The following is an 18,161-nucleotide window of genomic DNA, read 5'->3' on the forward strand; positions in this document are numbered from 1 at the left end:
GGCCCGGAACCGGCTTCGGCTCGGCTTGGCCCGGCCTGAGATCGATTTTTGGCCATCACTACACTCCGGAACAATTTGGGACTAGTTATTTATTGACTTTTCAAAAAATATCATAAGTTTTATTAAATATAAAAGGAAAAAGTTTAAAACCCCCGAATAAATCTTTCCATTTTTGAATGATTTAGTTCCTAAACTATTTTTCGGATGAAAAAACCATTAAACTTTTGATTTTGAATGATTAAGTTCATGAACTATTTTTTTGAATGAAAGAAACAATTAAACTTTCTATTTTTGAATAAAAAAGATTAAACATTTTCATTTTGATTGATTAATTTAATGAACATTTTTTTAATAAATAAATCATCACACATTTAAAAATTAGTTATCTACATCATTTCAACCCAAAAAAATTACATTAACTGATTAGTAAAAGTCCACTGGTTTATTTATTTATTTATTAAAATTCAAGGATTTAATTATTCAAAATGTGAAAGTTTAATGTTTTTTTCTTTCAAAAAAAAAAATAGTTCAGGGACTTAATCATACAAAAATGAAAAAATTTAATGATTTTTCATTAAAATAAATTGTTTAAAGACTAAACTATTTAAATTGGAATTTTTGGGACTTTTCTGAATAAAACTTTTCATTATTTTTTTACAATATATTGAAGTATTTTTTTTAACAGTAGCAAAAATAATTCATGTAAATACATTATTTAAAGTAAATTTCAATGATAAATTTTAAAAAAGTAACTGAAAGACACTACTAACATTTTTTTGTAGAAATATTTTATTTTTTTTTTAAAATTCGGGTCGGACACAAACCGGTCCGAAAGGATAGGGACCGGTTACTGGGTCTAGAATCAGTCCTAGGATTTTTTATTCAGACTGGTCGGCACAATTTTAAAAGGACCTATTTGGGACCGACTAATGACCGATTTTTGGCCGTCTTTTGAAGTGGGTATGAAGAATTTAGGACCACTCAAGCTCAAATTTAGACCAGAATTGATGAACCAGGGACCAGATATAATCAGTCGATTTCTATTGGTTATGATTTATTTAAGCATCGGCTAAAATTGGTAAATAGATTACAACCGAAGAATTCAATCTTGGTGTTTCCAATAAAAACAATTTCATTTTAATAAAACTAGAAGAATACTCGCGCAATACATCGAGACCCATCTTGATTTTAATATTTCATTTTATTCTTTATCTCAGTCAATGTTATATTATGGTCTTATATGATTTTGAAAAAACGATACTGTTTTTATTTTTGAATAGAATATAAATTTGAAGATATAATAAAATTTTGACAAAAATATATAGATATTACAATCAAATTAACTATTTAAAATTTATATTTTTGTGTAATTTTTAATTATTCTTTATTATAATTTAATTTAGGTTCAATAATAAAATAATTTATATTTGGTTTAATGATATAATTTTCTTATAAAGAGAATAATTAATTATTTTGTTAGAACTTGCTAATTATCCTAATTATATTTTAATTTTTTTATATTTTAAAATGAGATGTTTATTCTCTAATTGGTTATGTTTATCCGCAGTTAGTTAAGCAAATTCAAACATGAAATTTTAATAAGTTGTACTTACGCACAATCTATTTGTAATCTTGAGTTTTAAGTAATATGTATTAATAAACAGTATTCTACACATAAAAAATGGTTTTTAAGAATTTTTGTCAAATGTTTTATAATATAGTATAGATATATAAAAAATCATTTCGACCAAAACTAAACGAGGGTATGAAGTATTCATTCACATGTGATTGTCCCTTATAAGCAAATCAACAACCAAATTTATTGTGAAATAAGAATCATACAAATATTAATGCATTACAAATGATACAATCGAAATCTACTACATAAAATAGAACAAGGTACAAATAAACAAAGAAAGAGAAACCGATTTAACGGTCACAACGCTCGGGACCTTTCCTTTATCCGTGCGAACAAAAAGTGCCAAGTACAACGGTACGTTCAGTACCAAAAATACAACACAAAGTACGATATTCACTAACATGGCCTCGTAGTATGCCCTCTGGGTTCCGGTATCCATGGATACCAATTTCGTAATGAACACGAGAAAGCACACTAGATTGATCACCGACACAGTGGCCACCATTGTGGACAACGGTGACGACCCTCCAAACTCCATTATCTCTTTCTCGTATCTCTCGCGAAGGTCATTTTCCGTCACCTTTGAGCTGATTACGAATGACAAGTTGGATCCCAAGATGGTGTCGAGTAATGCAAAGAGGTACGAGCTTATTCGTTTGTAGAGCCAGATTCTTCGGTCATTCCACCATCCTCTCATGGTGCCACCGTACCCGAGAAATTGAAGGTACTCGAATGCGGAGATCGAGATGATAATGTATGCAAATGGAAGAAACCATACACTTGACACCTGAAATTTCTATTCACGTTTTAGAGTATCTCCAATAGTTTCTTCACAATAAATACATATAGAGGGGGGAGATTCAAACGAGAACAATATTCAGATAAAAGAATACAAAAACAGCCGGATCACATGGGAAATCACGTGATTTTACATTAACGGTCAACGCAAGGATGTGCTAGCGAGATCGTCCGTGACCTCCTCTCCCGAGCAAAGACGCGTGAATCACATGTGATTTTACACGTGATTTTATTGTAAAACCACATGTGATTCGACTATTTTCTCATTTTCTTATTTAATTAGTGTTCTCGTTTGATCCTCACTATATATATATATATATATATATATATATATATATATATATATATACATACATACACATCCATATATAGGGTTTGGTTCACGTGAGACCAAAGGTTTTTCGCGAGACCCGTAAGACCAATTTATGTTCATTGATCAACTTTATAATCTAATGGTCTTAAGTTGCATGGTGACAATTTTGTGATTATTGAGAAATCTCGTGGCAATTTTGTGATTATGAATGTTCAGATTGTAGATCTAATCCAAGGATTGAGAATTGATCTCACGGGTATCATGGAAAACCCTTGGTCTCACATGATCCCAAGTCCACATATAAATAGAAAAACAAAAGGATGTTAAAATGGCATCATGAAAATTGAATATTTTCAAATAGCGCACTGTAATAACTAACATTTATTTATATGGACAATCTATACATTACTACCTCAATTTCACATGCTACCGCTCAACCTGCTGTCTCCCTATTATTTTAGGTAATGTACTTTCAAAACTTTCATTTTGGTATCTAAAATGTAAAGTTTTAAACATTTAAGTACCCGGGTAACTGGTTGAGACATTTAACTCCAAAATCACAATTTTCTACGTTTTTTTAAAGAATCTATTAAAGATGCTCTTACGTCAGGAAAACAACTTGCAAGTTGAATTTTGTAGCTATCGCATTTGAAACCAAGTTTCCAATACGACAGCTACAAAAATCAATAATTCACTACACGAATAACTTGTTTCAGTAGTCATGTACGATCAACATGACTACCGATATTCAATTTTGCTTTACGAAATTGAAATGTGCACAAGTAACGGTAATCGATAACTTACCGGAGGGAAAAGCGAAACGCCGTTCATAAGACAAAGCGAAGGGACGATGGTGTAATACAGTGTTGGCAAGGAGGAAGGGGACCATAAACAGTACATCATATAGCCCATCAAAAGACCAGGGTGCACCCTTCCAATCCCGTACCAAGCCGGGCTATACTTCGAGAGTAAGATCAGTAAATCGCCCTCCGACCACCGTTTATGCTGCAGGAGGATCTGGTCGACCGTGGTTGCAGCAACGCCAATAAACGCCTCCCTTTTTGGATTGTAGTACACCGATTTCCAGCCTCGGCAGTGGATCGATAGTCCCGTTATCACATCTTCGACTGGACAACCGTATTTCAACCCGATCTACGACACGAAATCCACAAGTTAAATCACTATACACTACAATAAAACTGATTTTATAGGACGCCTAAAATGTAGAAGCATCCTGACAAATATTTTATAAGACCAAACCAAAAAGCATCATATCTAAAAGTGTTACAATACGCTTTTTAGGCGTTTTAACAACTTTTAGAATGTCTTTAAAATAAAGTGTTGTATTTACTATTTTACACGACACTATTTGAAAAGGTGTCGTATAAAAAGATGGGTTTATAGGACACTTCTCAAAGTGTCCTATCAAATAGCTAATAGGACACTTTATTTTAAAAGCTTCCTAAAAAACTTGATAAAACGCTTAAAAATACCCTTTAAACTTATTGTAACACTTTTAGATATGACGATTTATAGTTTGGTATTATAAACCTAAGTTTTATAAAGTATTCAATTAGGACGTTTAGACAATTTCGTTGTAGTGATATATGTCACTAGAAGAAATATGGGTATCACCGACATGAGAAACATTCGAAAATATTTTGGTCATACAAACATTAGCGACGACATTTCCTAACGGCTTGTGAAGTATTACCGACAGGAACTACGAAACGGAAAACAAATGCATAATACCTCGTTTCCCCATTCGGTATCGATTTCGTAGGTGCAGCTCGCAAGACTCTTTGTTTTCTCGATCATGTTTTCCGTTGTTTCTTTGCGATTGTTCTCTGCTTTCCAATCGATTCTACTTCCATCATCGAAGCTTTTCCCTAATAGAATCTCTCTACGGTGAAAGCAGCCGGTTCCGATGTATAAAGGTCCGCCAAGGCCATCCAGACCGTGGAAATCGACCTTCAGCGATCAACAAAAAACCCGTTAAACTCGCATAAAGACGGATTAATTCAAACGTATATATAGATTTATATCTTTCACCTCACGGATTATTCTCATACAGCCATTGTAAAGATCGTTCTTTGTAAGATTATCAAAACACTGCGGGAACTGCACGAAAGCGATCTCGTGACCTTGTTTTTCGTCCATGAAGAAGCAAAGCGCATCTCTCACTGTGTCACGGCTATTCGAGTACATATCGCAGTCGACATTCAGAATTATCGGTCCGTTGCTTATCATCGACGACACTCGTATCTGCATCACGTGTCGTGAAAATATCAAAAACCATATTAAATTACTCGTTAAAAGAGCCCTAAAAAGATAAAAGAGGATTTTGACATATATCGAGTTTATAAGACACCAAAAATGTTTAAGTATCATAATAGGGTACTTTAGAGGACTTTAGTCTATGAGACCAAATACTTGTGTGTCATATCTAAAAGTGTTGTAATAATTTATATGACGTTTTTGGGTGGACAACTTTAAAAGAAAGTGTCGTATTAGCTCTTTTATCTGACACTTTTGAGAAATGTCCTACAAACACATCTATCTGTAGTACACTTATTTTATAAGACATTTTTTTCAAATAATGTCACCACATAAAGGGGCTAATAGGACACTTAGGGGCAGTTTATCAAACACTTACCCAGTAAGTGCTTACCGGTAAATTTAACACTATTATGTACTTACCGGGTAAGATTTTAGTCCACCAAAACAACATCGTATGCAACAATTTACCCGGTAAGTGCTTACCATGGAAAGAGTCGTCGCCCTCACTTACACTTACCGGGTAAAACTCTTGATCCTTTTCTCGCTCTTACCGGGTAAGATTCTTGGTCCTTACTATATTCATCAGATGAGGTAATTATACTTGGTAAGCGCTTACCCGGGTAAGCATTTGGTAAACGGCCCCTTAGTTTTAAAAGTGTCATAAATAGCTTGTTAAGACACCAAAGACACATCCTATAAACTTATTACAACACTTTTACATATAGGAGACATGAGTTTTTGGTTCTATAAACTTAAGTCCTATAAAGTAGTCTATTATAACATCGTACATTTTTGGGGTTCTATAAACCCAAGTTTATTGTATTGAGAAGGACGCAAGTTGTCCCAGAATATCGAGAAAGGGCTAGACAAGTATAGATTGCCAAAAAAGGTCGAGTCCCTAAAGTAATAGACCTTGACTTTAATACCATACCAGGGTTGGGTTCACGTGAGACCAAGGGTTTTTCGTGAGACCCGTAAGACTAATTTATGTTCATTGATCAACTTTATAAGCTAATAATCTAATGATCTAAAGTTGCACGGTAGCAATTTTGTGATTATTGAGAAGTCTCGTGGCAATTTTGTGATTATGAATGTTTAGATTGTAGATCTAAATCCAAGGGTTGAGAATTAGTCTTACGAGTCTCACTTAAAACCCTTGGTCTCACGTGATCCCAACTCATACCACATATATATAAATATATTTGGGATCACGTGAGACCAACTTGTTTTCGTGAGACCATATATTTTACACTTGAAACTTCACAACAAAATGCTGTCAAACTAACCTTCACAGTGTTTTTACTGTGAAGGTTCAGCTTTTTTTTTACCTTCACAGCGTTTTGCTGTGAAGTTTGAAGTGTAAAAAAGTGATCTCACGGGTCTTACGAAAACAGGCTGGTCTCACGTGAACCCAACTATGAAGCCTATTTTGTGTTGTGGGACCCATAAAATGGAAAACAAGAAGTAACTACTTACCAATGCATTCATGGCTCCAGCTTTGAAGTTATGGAAATGATGTGGTCTCTTCTCCCTAGCCATATATACTAATTTTGGAAGGCTAATCCCTTCTGTATCTTGATTATGATCAAGTAAAATCTGCAAAAATATGGAGTCAAAAGACAGTAAATTTGATGTTTGAATCGAAAAACCGATGACAAAAGCCGGTTAGCAGTGTTAACGAGCCGAGTCGAGTTGAATAACGGGCAATTCGAGCTCGACTCGTGAAAATAATATCAGCCTCGAGCTCGAGTAACATTTTGAAAATAGCTCTCGAGTTCGAATACTTTTTCAATATTCGAGATTGATGCTTGTTTAACGAATTTGAGTTATGCATTATACCTATAATTCAAACTTTATAAGCTTGTTTAAGGGTTCGAAATCGAGATCGATTAACTCGTTCATTGGCTCTTCTTATGTTTTTATTTTGGGTTCTAGATTGATTTGAGCTCGAGAATAACTATGTTCGATCTCGATATAAACGAGCTAAAAACGATCAACTTAAAAGCACAAAATTTGAAGCGTTTACTTGGACAATAGTTTCGTGATCCCTTGAAGACGTAAACGAATCCCATTCCGCAAATCCTTTGTGTTCTAAGCGTAATTCTTCGGAAACTCTTCCGTTCTTTGTCACATTTTCGATTCGATTCTTCATCTCTTCAAATAATCTCTGAACCCAAAACAAATATCTTCAAGATTCTAAGTGAACATATATAAACAAATCGAATTTGTTTTTATAACCGTAGACATTCTGGCCAGTTTCCGGGCCAGGCCTCGGCCTCGACTAATCTAGCGGGGCGCTTAGAAAATCCCCAGTGGAAACGAGGCTCGAACCAGTGCTAAGTCCTAGCCTTTATTCACTATGCTCAGATTGTCTAAGGAGCCGTTTACCAAACACTTACCCCGGTAAAGTGCTTACCGATAAAATTGAACACTATTATTTACTTACCGGGTAAAATTTAGTCCACCAAAAAAACATCGTATGCAACAATTTACCCGGGAAGCGCTTACCGTGGTAAGAGTCATCGCCCTTACTTATCAGGTAAGACTCTTGGTCCTTGTCTCGCTCTTATCGGGTAAGATTCTCGGCCTTTACCATATTCATCCGGTGAGGTAATGTTACTTGGTAAACGCTTACCCGGGTAAGCGTTTGGTAAACGGCTTCTAAGTGTACTAACAAAATATTTTATAGTACTTAGGTTTATAGGGTCAACCGTGCAAATTCATAGGTTTGACTCCTGCTGGATGCACTCAAATTGTATCCCTTCGGAACCGTGCACGTGTCTTTCTATCTAAAAGCTTTACAATATGTTTATAGGACGTTTTAAGCGTTTTAACAACAAAATTGTGACGCTTTTAAAATAAAATGTCATATTAACTATTTTAGATGACGCTTCTGATAAATGTCCTACAATTCCATTTTTAGTAGGAGGCTTGTGTTTATAAAACATTTATTTCAAACAGTCTCGTGTAAAATAGTTAATATGATACTTTATTTTAAAAGTGTTCTAAAAAATTTGATACAACATCGAAAAGCGTCCTATAAATCTATTGTAGCACTTTTAAATATGACGAATTTTGGTTTGGTTTTATAAATACAATGGCGATTACCTTAACGACGGTGAAATCTTGACGGTGTTTTGAATCTGATGGGTGAGATGCCGATTTGAAATAGGAAGCCGGAGATGTGGGCTCCACCTTATAATTTCTGCAGTACGGCAACCAGTGCTCGGAGAAGGCGGCGGCCTGAATGAGAGCATAGAAGGTGAGTTCGGAACCACCATCGTCGGAAAGATAAACGGAGAGCTTTTCCGGCGGATAGTTATATGCCATGACTGATAAGACGGTGCTGATCACCATCATTGGTGGCTCAATTATGGGATCCGCCGTGCAAACGAATATGTCCACCGCCGGCAACTCATCCTCATACCTGTTTCATTGAAAAAACCACTATGAATTCTTTTTTCCGGAAGGAAGCAACCATCGGTGAATTTAGTGTCATCAACTATTTTGGTGTAACTGTGATTTACTTGAGATCGATTAAGCCGATATTGGCGCACACACAAAAGTTAGGTGGTGCAGATTGCACACTTAAGTAGCGTTTGGTATGCAAACTGGATGAGACGGGATCTTCAGTAATCGCTGAGCTCGTCTTCAGCTATCGCCAAAGGGCTCAGCCCCTTGGAACCCACTCCGAGGTGCAACAACCCCCAAACCAAAGAAAATAGACAAGAAAGAACAAGCAACTAGACCAAGAAGGCTACAAGGAAAAAATTAAAGGACGTTTGGCCTAGCGGTATCCTAAACTTTGCCTCCTTGGAGGTCAGGATTTAAACCTCATCAAAAGTGAGGAAGGTGTGTGAGTTTATTTGTTGCATTTGCTATATATATACGTTGTATACTTCAAAAAGAAGGCTACAAGGGAACAACAAACAATCCAAACAAAACAAACCCAACGAAAAGAAATGAGTAGATCAATCGAAAGGCCGGTAAGAAGAGGCAATCCAACGGTTCTAAAATAAACGTATAGATTATGATTTCTATAAAATTTATTTAGGGGTTGTTTGTTTTCCTCTTAATAGTTCCATTAAGAGGCAATCTCTGAATCGTTAAGAGGTGAATCTTATTTGGCAAAAAAAGTCTGTCTCTTAATGGCTCTAAAACCTCTGAATGATTTTGTATCATGAATCTCCCTTAACCATTAAGAGCCCTAATTTCATTGTACACAATTACCAAACAATTAGATTTCATTTTGCATTATATCATGAGAGTCTCTTAATCATTCTGCACAAAACCATTCAGCAATTGCCAAACAGCCCCTTAGTTGAACAAGCAACTATGAGATTTATTTAGATCATGATTTTATATCGTATTAAGCGATTTTATTAACCCTTTGTTTTAAAATAAAAGTTCACAATAAAAAAATACATATAATTTTAGTAATGTATAATTATTATATTTTTTAATTAACAAAAGAACAGCGACTTGAGATCACGTGAGACCAGTCTGTTTTGGTGAAACCACTTTTTTACATTTGAAACTTCACAGCAAAATACTATGAAAGTAACCTTTACAGTGTTTGCGATGAAGGTTCGGCTTCTTTTTACCTTCACAGCGTTTTGCTGTAAAGTTGAAACTGTAAAGAAATGGTCTCACGAAAACAGGATGATCTCACGTGATCTCAATTCAAATAACAGTTTTACCTTTAATTATATAGAGAAATTTTTCTCCATCACATAATTAAGTGTATAATAAAAAATAAACATTTGGTTTTTAAAAATAAAAACTTATTTTTATGACAAATTAAAATAATAATAAATACACTTATTTTAATATACAGAATTAGAAATTTGAATTATTCGTTATTTTTATTATATCTCTCAATGATTACTTAATTATTAATAATGATATTCGTTATTTTTTAATTATTTATATTTTATATTTTATATTTAGATAGAGAATATCTTTTCAATAAACAAATTGTTTTCATTTTTCTTCAACTAATTAAATTATACAAAAATACATATTATTTATTTTTGAAAAGTGAATTACATTGATGGTCCCTGTAGTTTATGTAAATTTTAGATTTGACCCTTAAAATGAATCATTTACATTAATGGTTCCTGATCATTTAATTTCATAACAATCGAGGTTTTTATGTTTGGCCGTTACTGAATGGTTTGATGTAGAATGATTAAGTGGTCAGAATGATTAAAATACTCTCATGATATAGTGAAAAATGAAATATAATTGTTTGATAATTGTTTACAATAAAATTAGAGCTCTTAATGGTTAAAAGAGCCCCATAATACAAAATCATTCAGAGGGTCACCATTAAGATGCAGACTTTTTTATCCAAACAAGATTCACCTCTTAATGATTTAGAGGTTGCCTATTAATGAAATTATTAAAAGGTAAACAAACAACCCAACAGTATCATCCAGCAATTATTAGAAAAAGCAAATTAGTCTTTTAACAAACTATAGGTACCGAAAGTGTAACTCACTATTTTTTTTAATTAAAAATTTGGGTTCTTTTATTAATTCTGAATTATTTGGGAATTTTAATATATTCTTGGAATTTTTAATTACGAATTATTTGAGTTATTCTAATAGAATTTTCAAAATAGATTAAGCGTGAAATATTTTCTTTGTTATAAAAAATATAATCATATTATCTTAATAAAAATCATGTTATGAAAATTAAAATATTACAAGATATTATTAAATTAATTATCAAAAAATTATGAATAAGTTACAACAATTAAGGGTCGTTTACCAAACACCTATCCGGGTAAGCGTTTATCAAATCATATTACCTTACCGGATGAATATAGCAAAGATCAAGAATCTTACCCGGTAAGAACGAGATAAAGAACAAGAGTCTTCCTGGTAAGTGAAGACGACGAATCTTACCATGGTAATAGCTTATCGGATAAATTATTGCATGTGATGCCGTATTGGTAGACTAAAATTATACTCGGTAAGTATGTAATAGTGTTGAATTTTACCGGTAAATACTTATCAGGTAAGTTTTTAGTAAACGAAAATTGGTATAATTATGAAAATAATTTACCACTACTTAGAATATTTTTAATAAATAATTAATTTTAAATTAAATTACATTTTTGGTCCTTATAAATCGCCTAACGACTGGTTTATCTCTTGTAACGGTCGTCATAAAATTGAAAAATTATAAACCATCGCTATAATATAAATAGTTTGTTTTTTTTATTAACCTGGATATCCAACCCGCTAAGCAAGCCGACTAATCCTAAGGTGACCACCTGCTCACAAGTAGCCTAGAGTCACCGCATTTGAACATATGTGACCACAAGTGGATTTTTATTGCTCCTTCAATTTAAACATGGAACCTCTTGACACTTTTAACCTTTAAAGCCCAAGATCGAACCAATCAGACACCACCTTATCACTAAATTAGAAATTTGAACAAACCCAGAGTCATCCCTTAGCATGTTAAATGTGAGATTTTGAACAGAGCCACCGAAATTTTGGGGCCCAAATTTACATGTGTTTAAGGTCTTTTTATCGACCTTTGTAAAACTATAAGCGGAATTATTTGGCTTCAAATCATTAATTATTTGGTTTTAGGTTCAAAGCATTAATGGTTTAGGTGTAGTTTTAGATTGTTAAATTGTTTTAGGTTTAGCCCATTTTTATTCTTTAACATATATTCTCTGTCATCTCATTTATGCAATGCAATCAAAAGTTTTGGATATAACAAGACCTTCAAAAAGATTTAAACATCCTTGAACTAGGGGTGCTCAAAAATCCGATCAACCCAACCTAACCCAAAACAATGTAACTCAACCTGAAGCAACCCGATGTCTAATCGAGTTGTAAAATTGTCAAACCGTAGATATTGTGTTGATATTGGGTTACCATTATTTGAACCCAACCCGATGAACCCGATATCCTTTTATTTATTCAATTTAATATGATTGTTGACTTTCTATTAATATGGGTATTCAACAATTACACTATCATGTATGTTTTTTATATACATATATTTTCAATCTATTTACATCTTTATATAACTCATTCATATATATGTTCAATAACTGTGAACATATATATATAAATTTAGAAAATTAATTAAATATGATATATAAAGTATGAATAACTTGTATCAAATGGTTGACGATGAAAAAAAATTACTGAGTAGAGAAAAATAACATATTCTAGATTAGAAGTATATTTTAATGTACTAAAGTATCAACCCGACCAACCCGTACAGGTTGGGTTGGGTTGTATTTTGGTTCGGGTTGGGTTGGATTAAGATTTTTCAAACTGTAAGCATTGGGTTGGGTTGTTTCTTCAACCCGATCAATAACGTAATTCACTCCAAAATGAATGACAATAATTATGACATGCAAATCAATTTCAAAGTTAACAGAAGGTTTAAGATCTAGAAGAGGGGGTGTTTGAAGGTAGACGGACCTTTGGGAAAGGCGGTGTTTGAAGGTGCGACGATAAGTGGGACTCCACCGAACCGACTGAGTCAATATCCAATAGAGACCCAACCACAGTTCAGCACCGAATATTCCGATCCAACCCCATCTCCGGTAGCCTGCCGGCGGCACCTGTGTTGCTCTGTAAATCCATATCCAGATGATGCTCACTAACACCGTCGTTGCAAACACCTTATATGCCTTCCACCCTTTTCCACCACCCTTTGTCTCAAATAATCCACCATTTCTTTCCTCCTCCATTTTCTTCTCTCTCTATCTCTATCTCTATGCATCTATCTCTCTCTCTCTCTCTCTCTCTCTCTCTATATATATATATATATATATGCTCAAACAAGGTTCACACACTCTCTATATATATAAATGAAAAAAATAAGGAGTAGGTCAAAAAGTTTGACTTTAAAAACCCCAAGTGGTAGTGAGTTGGGACTTCGGAGGGTTACGCCTAGAGGTTGGTTAGGTGGCATGTGCTATGTATTGTTCTTTCATGGTAAGGTGAAAAAATTAAGTTCGTGAAAGATGCAATTGTTTTATTTTAGAAAGTGTAACTGTTTTATATGGTGCTACTGTATCCAAAAATTCTTGGGTCCATCCCTGGGTTAAACTTTTGCGGACTCAATCGGGCCTCCAACTCAATGGAACTACCGTTCAGGGTGATCAAAAACCCGACCAACCCGATTAACCTGGCTCAATCCAATGTGAAATGACTCAATTTGAAGAAACTCAATGTTTAATTGAGTTGTAAAWTTTCTAAACTRTAGGTATTTGATTGATATTGGGTTACTATTATTTGAACTTAATCTAACCTGATGAACTCGATATCCTTTAATTTATTGGATTTAATATGATTGTTGAGTTTATATTAAGATATACATTATACAATTAAAGTATCACATACGCTCTTTATATACACATGTTTTCAATATATTCTTCATCTAYATATAACTTATTCGTATATATGTTCAGTAACTGTGAACATATATATGTAAATTGAAAAAATTAATTGAATGTGATATACGTAAGATTTAAGAAGTATATATAAGTTGTATTAAATGGCTGATGATGAAAAATAAATTATGAGTAGAAAAATAAATTATGAGTAGAAAAATAACATATTCAAGGTTAGAAGAGTATTTTAATGTACCAAAGTATCAACCCGACTAACCCGACCAACTCGTACGGTTTGGGTTAGGTTGCACTTTCGTTTGAGTTGGGTTGAGTTAAGATTTTTCAAACCGCAARCATTGAGTTATATTGTTCAAATGTCTTCAATCCGATCAATCCAACCTATGAGCACCCCAAAGTTGGAAGGGTTAAACTTTGGCGGACTCAATCAAGCCTCCAAACTCAATGGACCTAYCATTCTCGTACACGAAAGGAGGTTAAATCGTATTTTATGGAAATTTACATGAATATGCAAAGTTATAGGTGGTTTCATTTTTTTTAAACTAGTGTATGTACTACTCGGTTGTACAATAACCATTTTTTTGTCCAGAAATACGTTAAATTATAKTATAAGAAACATAATTTATTAATTAACTAATAAAATACAATATAAAACAATGAATRTACTTAAAATATTTTAGATATAAATTATTCTTACTGTTAAATTTTTTAATATGAAATTTATTCGATATTTTATTCATGGATAGACACTCGGCCATCGATTTAATGAAGAGATTGAGAAATAAAGAAATGGAGAGACCAAAATTAAAACAACCGAGAGAAAATGGTATAAAGGTATAAAATTACCATTCTCATCAAAATTTCACCGTACTATTCTTCCGCTATGAAGTATTCCTGGTTGAACTTGGGTGCGTAGGAGAATGTTTTCAAGAACATAATCAATTGTTTATTGATGGAGAATGTAAATCAATTGCAATAAAAAAATAAATGGAATGTCTGTCAAGAAGTTGTATAGTCTGGAAGGTTAAACTTAAGTTGAATTGTTTGAGAGATTAAATTTAAGTTGGATACAAAATTTACCAAAAAAAATCTCATTTATTATGAAACATRCAATTCGCCTGTAAGGACATAATAGTCTTTAACTTAATTAGTATTTTATAAAATTAAAAAAAAAAGGAGAAAAAGGGTAAAGAAGCTCCTAGTTTATTAGAAGAGGCCACATTATACATGATAGTTTCTTTTTTAATATATAAAGATCTACGTAAGGATTAGGCCTTTTTTTTTATTAACCTGGATATCTAACTCGCTATGCGAGTCGACTAATCTCAAGACGACTACCTGTTTTGCGGGTAACCTGGAGTCACTACATTTGAACTTTCGTGGCCACAAGGGGATTTTTATTCCTCATTGAATTTGAACCTGAAACCTTCATGTACTTTGACCTTTGGAGCTCATGCTCAAACCAATCACACACCACTCTTGTGGTTGTAAGGATTAGTTTTCAACAAAAATGAAAAAAAAAATTACGCACATACGTAAAGATTGACTAAAAAGTGAATTTGGGTCAGAAAATGGTTCAAAACTGAAACTCTATTTGTTGATCCACCATTTCTGTCAATTTGTTAATGAGCTATTTCTGTCAATTTCCTCATATTTTAGCCAACTTTTTCCTATCCAAAACAAAAATAGTCAAGATTTTGCAAGTGTTCTATCACGTAACTTATAAAACATGCTTTCAACGAATAAAATATGATTCAGGTGATAAATTTATAAAAACACTAAAAAACCAGAAAAAACGGGTTGCTAACAGATAGATTAGAACAAGAGGGCTGTAACGATTTCGAAACCGAAATTTCACAAACTGTTGTTTCAAATTTCGCAAATTGATCCTACTAAAATCATATTTAATTTATAAAATGATAAAATATTTAAATCTTCAAAAATGATTCACTATTTTGTTCATTATCTTCATCTTTTTCATATATCATAGATTTAATTATTACCCACAAAAATTAGAGCATTTAAGACAAAAACAAAAATTGTTGCTTTTTGAAAACCAATCAGAGTTTAACATCCATGGGATAAAATCATGAACCACAAATAAAAGATTGGTTTATGAAACGCTTATCTAGGTAAGTGTTTACCGGTAAAATTCAATATTATCATTTACTTATCGGGTATGATTTTAATCCCCCAAAATGGTATCACATGTAATCATTTATCCGGTAAGCGCTAACTATGATAAGAGTCATATTTCTTACTTACCCGATAAGACTCTCGGTACTCCCTTACATATATATGTTACTATTTTTTACATGTATAAATATCAAGATATTTTTAATTTTCAATAATAATTTGATTTTATCCTCAAATAAAAAAGAGTGGATAATAAGTGGTTTGACTACTTTTGGATATGTTCAAAGTTGACTTTGACAAATGTGTCAAAATTTTAAATAGACATAAATCTATTTTGGTCCAGGTTCATGACATCTTTTTGGTATTAAAACTCATCATATTTTATTATTTATAAGGTTTAGGGTTTATGGTTCAGGGTTTAGGTAAGATTTTCGTTTCTAGAGTTGTCGGTTCATTCTTCAACAGGCACGCAGTCAGGTCCCCAAGCTTATTTTCGACTCCCTGAAGCATTTCGTTGCTTGCTACCCCCTTCCTAACAACTTGGGGCCGGGCCTTCTTTTCGTTTTCGCGCTATTACGGATATGAAAATAACAGGAACAACTGGATTCGGTTGTCAACTGTCCCTATCGCTACGGTTTAGAAACTATGATTTTTGTCTCAGTGATTTATAATTTGTTGTTATTTTCATCTATGGACTAATTATTATCTTAAAGTATAAGGGACCAAAACTATAAATTAAAACCGTAAAACATAGGAGCCAAAACAACAATAAATTGTAAATAATAAGAATAAAAATTACAAATAAATTACAAAATATAGACAAAAAAACTCATAATTTCTTAACATAAGGATGAAAATCGTAAATTTTAGTAAAGTACATGGACTAAAAATGTAATTTACTCAATTATCTATATACTATATTATAAACTATTTGAGAAAAACTCTTAAAAATAATTTTTTATGCATAAAATATTGTTTATTGATGCATATTACTTAAAAATCAAAATTACAAGTAAATTTTGTGTAAGTACAACTTATTAAAGATTCATGTTTGAATTCGTGTAACTAACTGCAGATAAACATAATCAAAAGAATAATAAACATCTCATTTTAAATATAAAAATTTTAAAATATAATTAGAATAATCATTAAGTTCTAACAAAATACTTAATTATTATCTCTATAAAAAATTATATTATTAAACAAAAAAATGAATTAAAGAAATACACAAAAAAAGATAAATTTTAAAATTATTTTGGTACTAATATCAATATTTTTTTCAATTTTTTATAACATCGACCGAAACAAAAGAAAAAAATTAAACATTAAAATCGAGATGTATTTCGTTGTATTGTGTAAATATCCTTCTAGTTTAATTRTTATGGGTTTCATGGTCCTTTGATTGAAAAACACTTTTTTATATATATGGCCCCAACCACAAAATTGTTGGAACTAACGGTCGCAATCGGTTTTGACCGTCATTTTTTTTAAGTCAAGTTGCATTAAAAATACTTTATTTAAATTTATTTTTATTTTARGTAATATATTTTCAAAACTTGATTTTTATTTTAAGTAATTAGAATGATTAAAAGACTATTATGATATAGTGAAAAATAAAATATAATTATTTAATAATTGTTTATAATAAAATTAGTACCCTTAATTGTTTGGTAATTGTTTTGTATTTGAATTTTAAAAAAGCTTATCAAGTAGTTTTATGAAATTAAAATGTCAAACTTTCAAAAACTGTACAGATTTTAGTTATACAATTAAAATAGAACCATCTATACTATCTTATCCATACTATCTTATAATGCATTTGGCTAAAACTATTAAACTATTGAACTCTTAAAAACAACTTCTATTGCTTTAGGTACAACCTACCAATGCATATTATCCTAAACCCCCTTACTAAACCCAATCCCATTTTTATCTCCCCTAACCCAATCCCAATTTATCGCCCCTAATCCCAATCGATGAAATCGAATCCCATTTTCCAATCGATGAAATCGTTCAATCCCATTTTTATCGCAACCCTAACCCAATTCGATCAATCGATGAAATCGTTCAATCCCATTTTTATCGCAACCCTAACCCAATTCGATCAATCGATGAAATCGTTCAATCTCATTTTTATCGCAACCCTAACCCAATTCGATGAAATCGTTTAATTCGATTGAGATGATATCGACTCTGCTTATCCTTAAACCCAATCCCATTTTTGTCACTTCTAACCCAATTCGATGAAATCGTTTAATTCGACTGTGATGCATATATATATTGCACATGTTCTTCAATCCATCAGTGTCAATCCAGAATCTAGAGGAGGTATTCGTTTGTAATTGCAGCGACAAGATTGCAGTTTACAGGTTCATATTCGTTTTCTATTCTGTTTAATTTAATTTCTGTACTCAAGGAGGTGCTGTTTCATACTTTGAGATCAATTGGATTCCTTTGGTCCATTTTATTTAAAGTTGAATGAATTAAGGATCGATAGTCAACATGGAATATAGCTGACATGATAAGAGGCATAACCATCCATGAGAAAGATGGTTTAAATTAATCCCTTTCTTCTCCATAAATTTCAAATTTTGTTGGGAGCT

The 18,161-nt window shown here is 32.5% G+C and overlaps 1 protein-coding gene across 1 annotated transcript; it reads right to left on the minus strand.

Moving 5' to 3' along the window:
* Positions 1-1,798: 1,798 nt before the first annotated feature.
* On the minus strand, positions 1,799-12,774 carry LOC112514063 (cellulose synthase-like protein E1). Its single transcript, XM_025120375.1, has 8 exons — positions 12,488-12,774; positions 8,139-8,457; positions 7,057-7,197; positions 6,507-6,626; positions 4,803-5,015; positions 4,503-4,721; positions 3,555-3,902; positions 1,799-2,426 (listed from the first exon to the last, which is right to left on the minus strand). The coding sequence occupies exons 1-8, from the start codon at positions 12,757-12,759 to the stop codon at positions 1,881-1,883; spliced, it is 2,178 nt and encodes a 725-aa protein (XP_024976143.1). The 5' UTR covers positions 12,760-12,774; the 3' UTR covers positions 1,799-1,880.
* Between the last annotated feature and the right edge of the window lie 5,387 nt (positions 12,775-18,161).

This window comes from Cynara cardunculus (assembly GCF_001531365.2).
Source record: "Cynara cardunculus var. scolymus isolate 2C chromosome LG 6, CcrdV1, whole genome shotgun sequence".
Lineage (NCBI taxonomy): Eukaryota > Viridiplantae > Streptophyta > Magnoliopsida > Asterales > Asteraceae > Cynara > Cynara cardunculus.

Coding starts and splice junctions, on each gene's coding strand:
- LOC112514063 (XM_025120375.1), bottom strand. CDS start 12,759: ATGGAGGAGGAAAGAAATGGTGGATTATTTGAGACAAAGGGTGGTGGA. Junction 7,198..8,138: donor AAGATTTCACCGTCGTTAAG/GTAATCGCCATT, acceptor TTTTGGGTTCAG/AGATTATTTGAAGAGATGAA. Junction 4,722..4,802: donor GTATGAGAATAATCCGTGAG/GTGAAAGATATA, acceptor TGATCGCTGAAG/GTCGATTTCCACGGTCTGGA.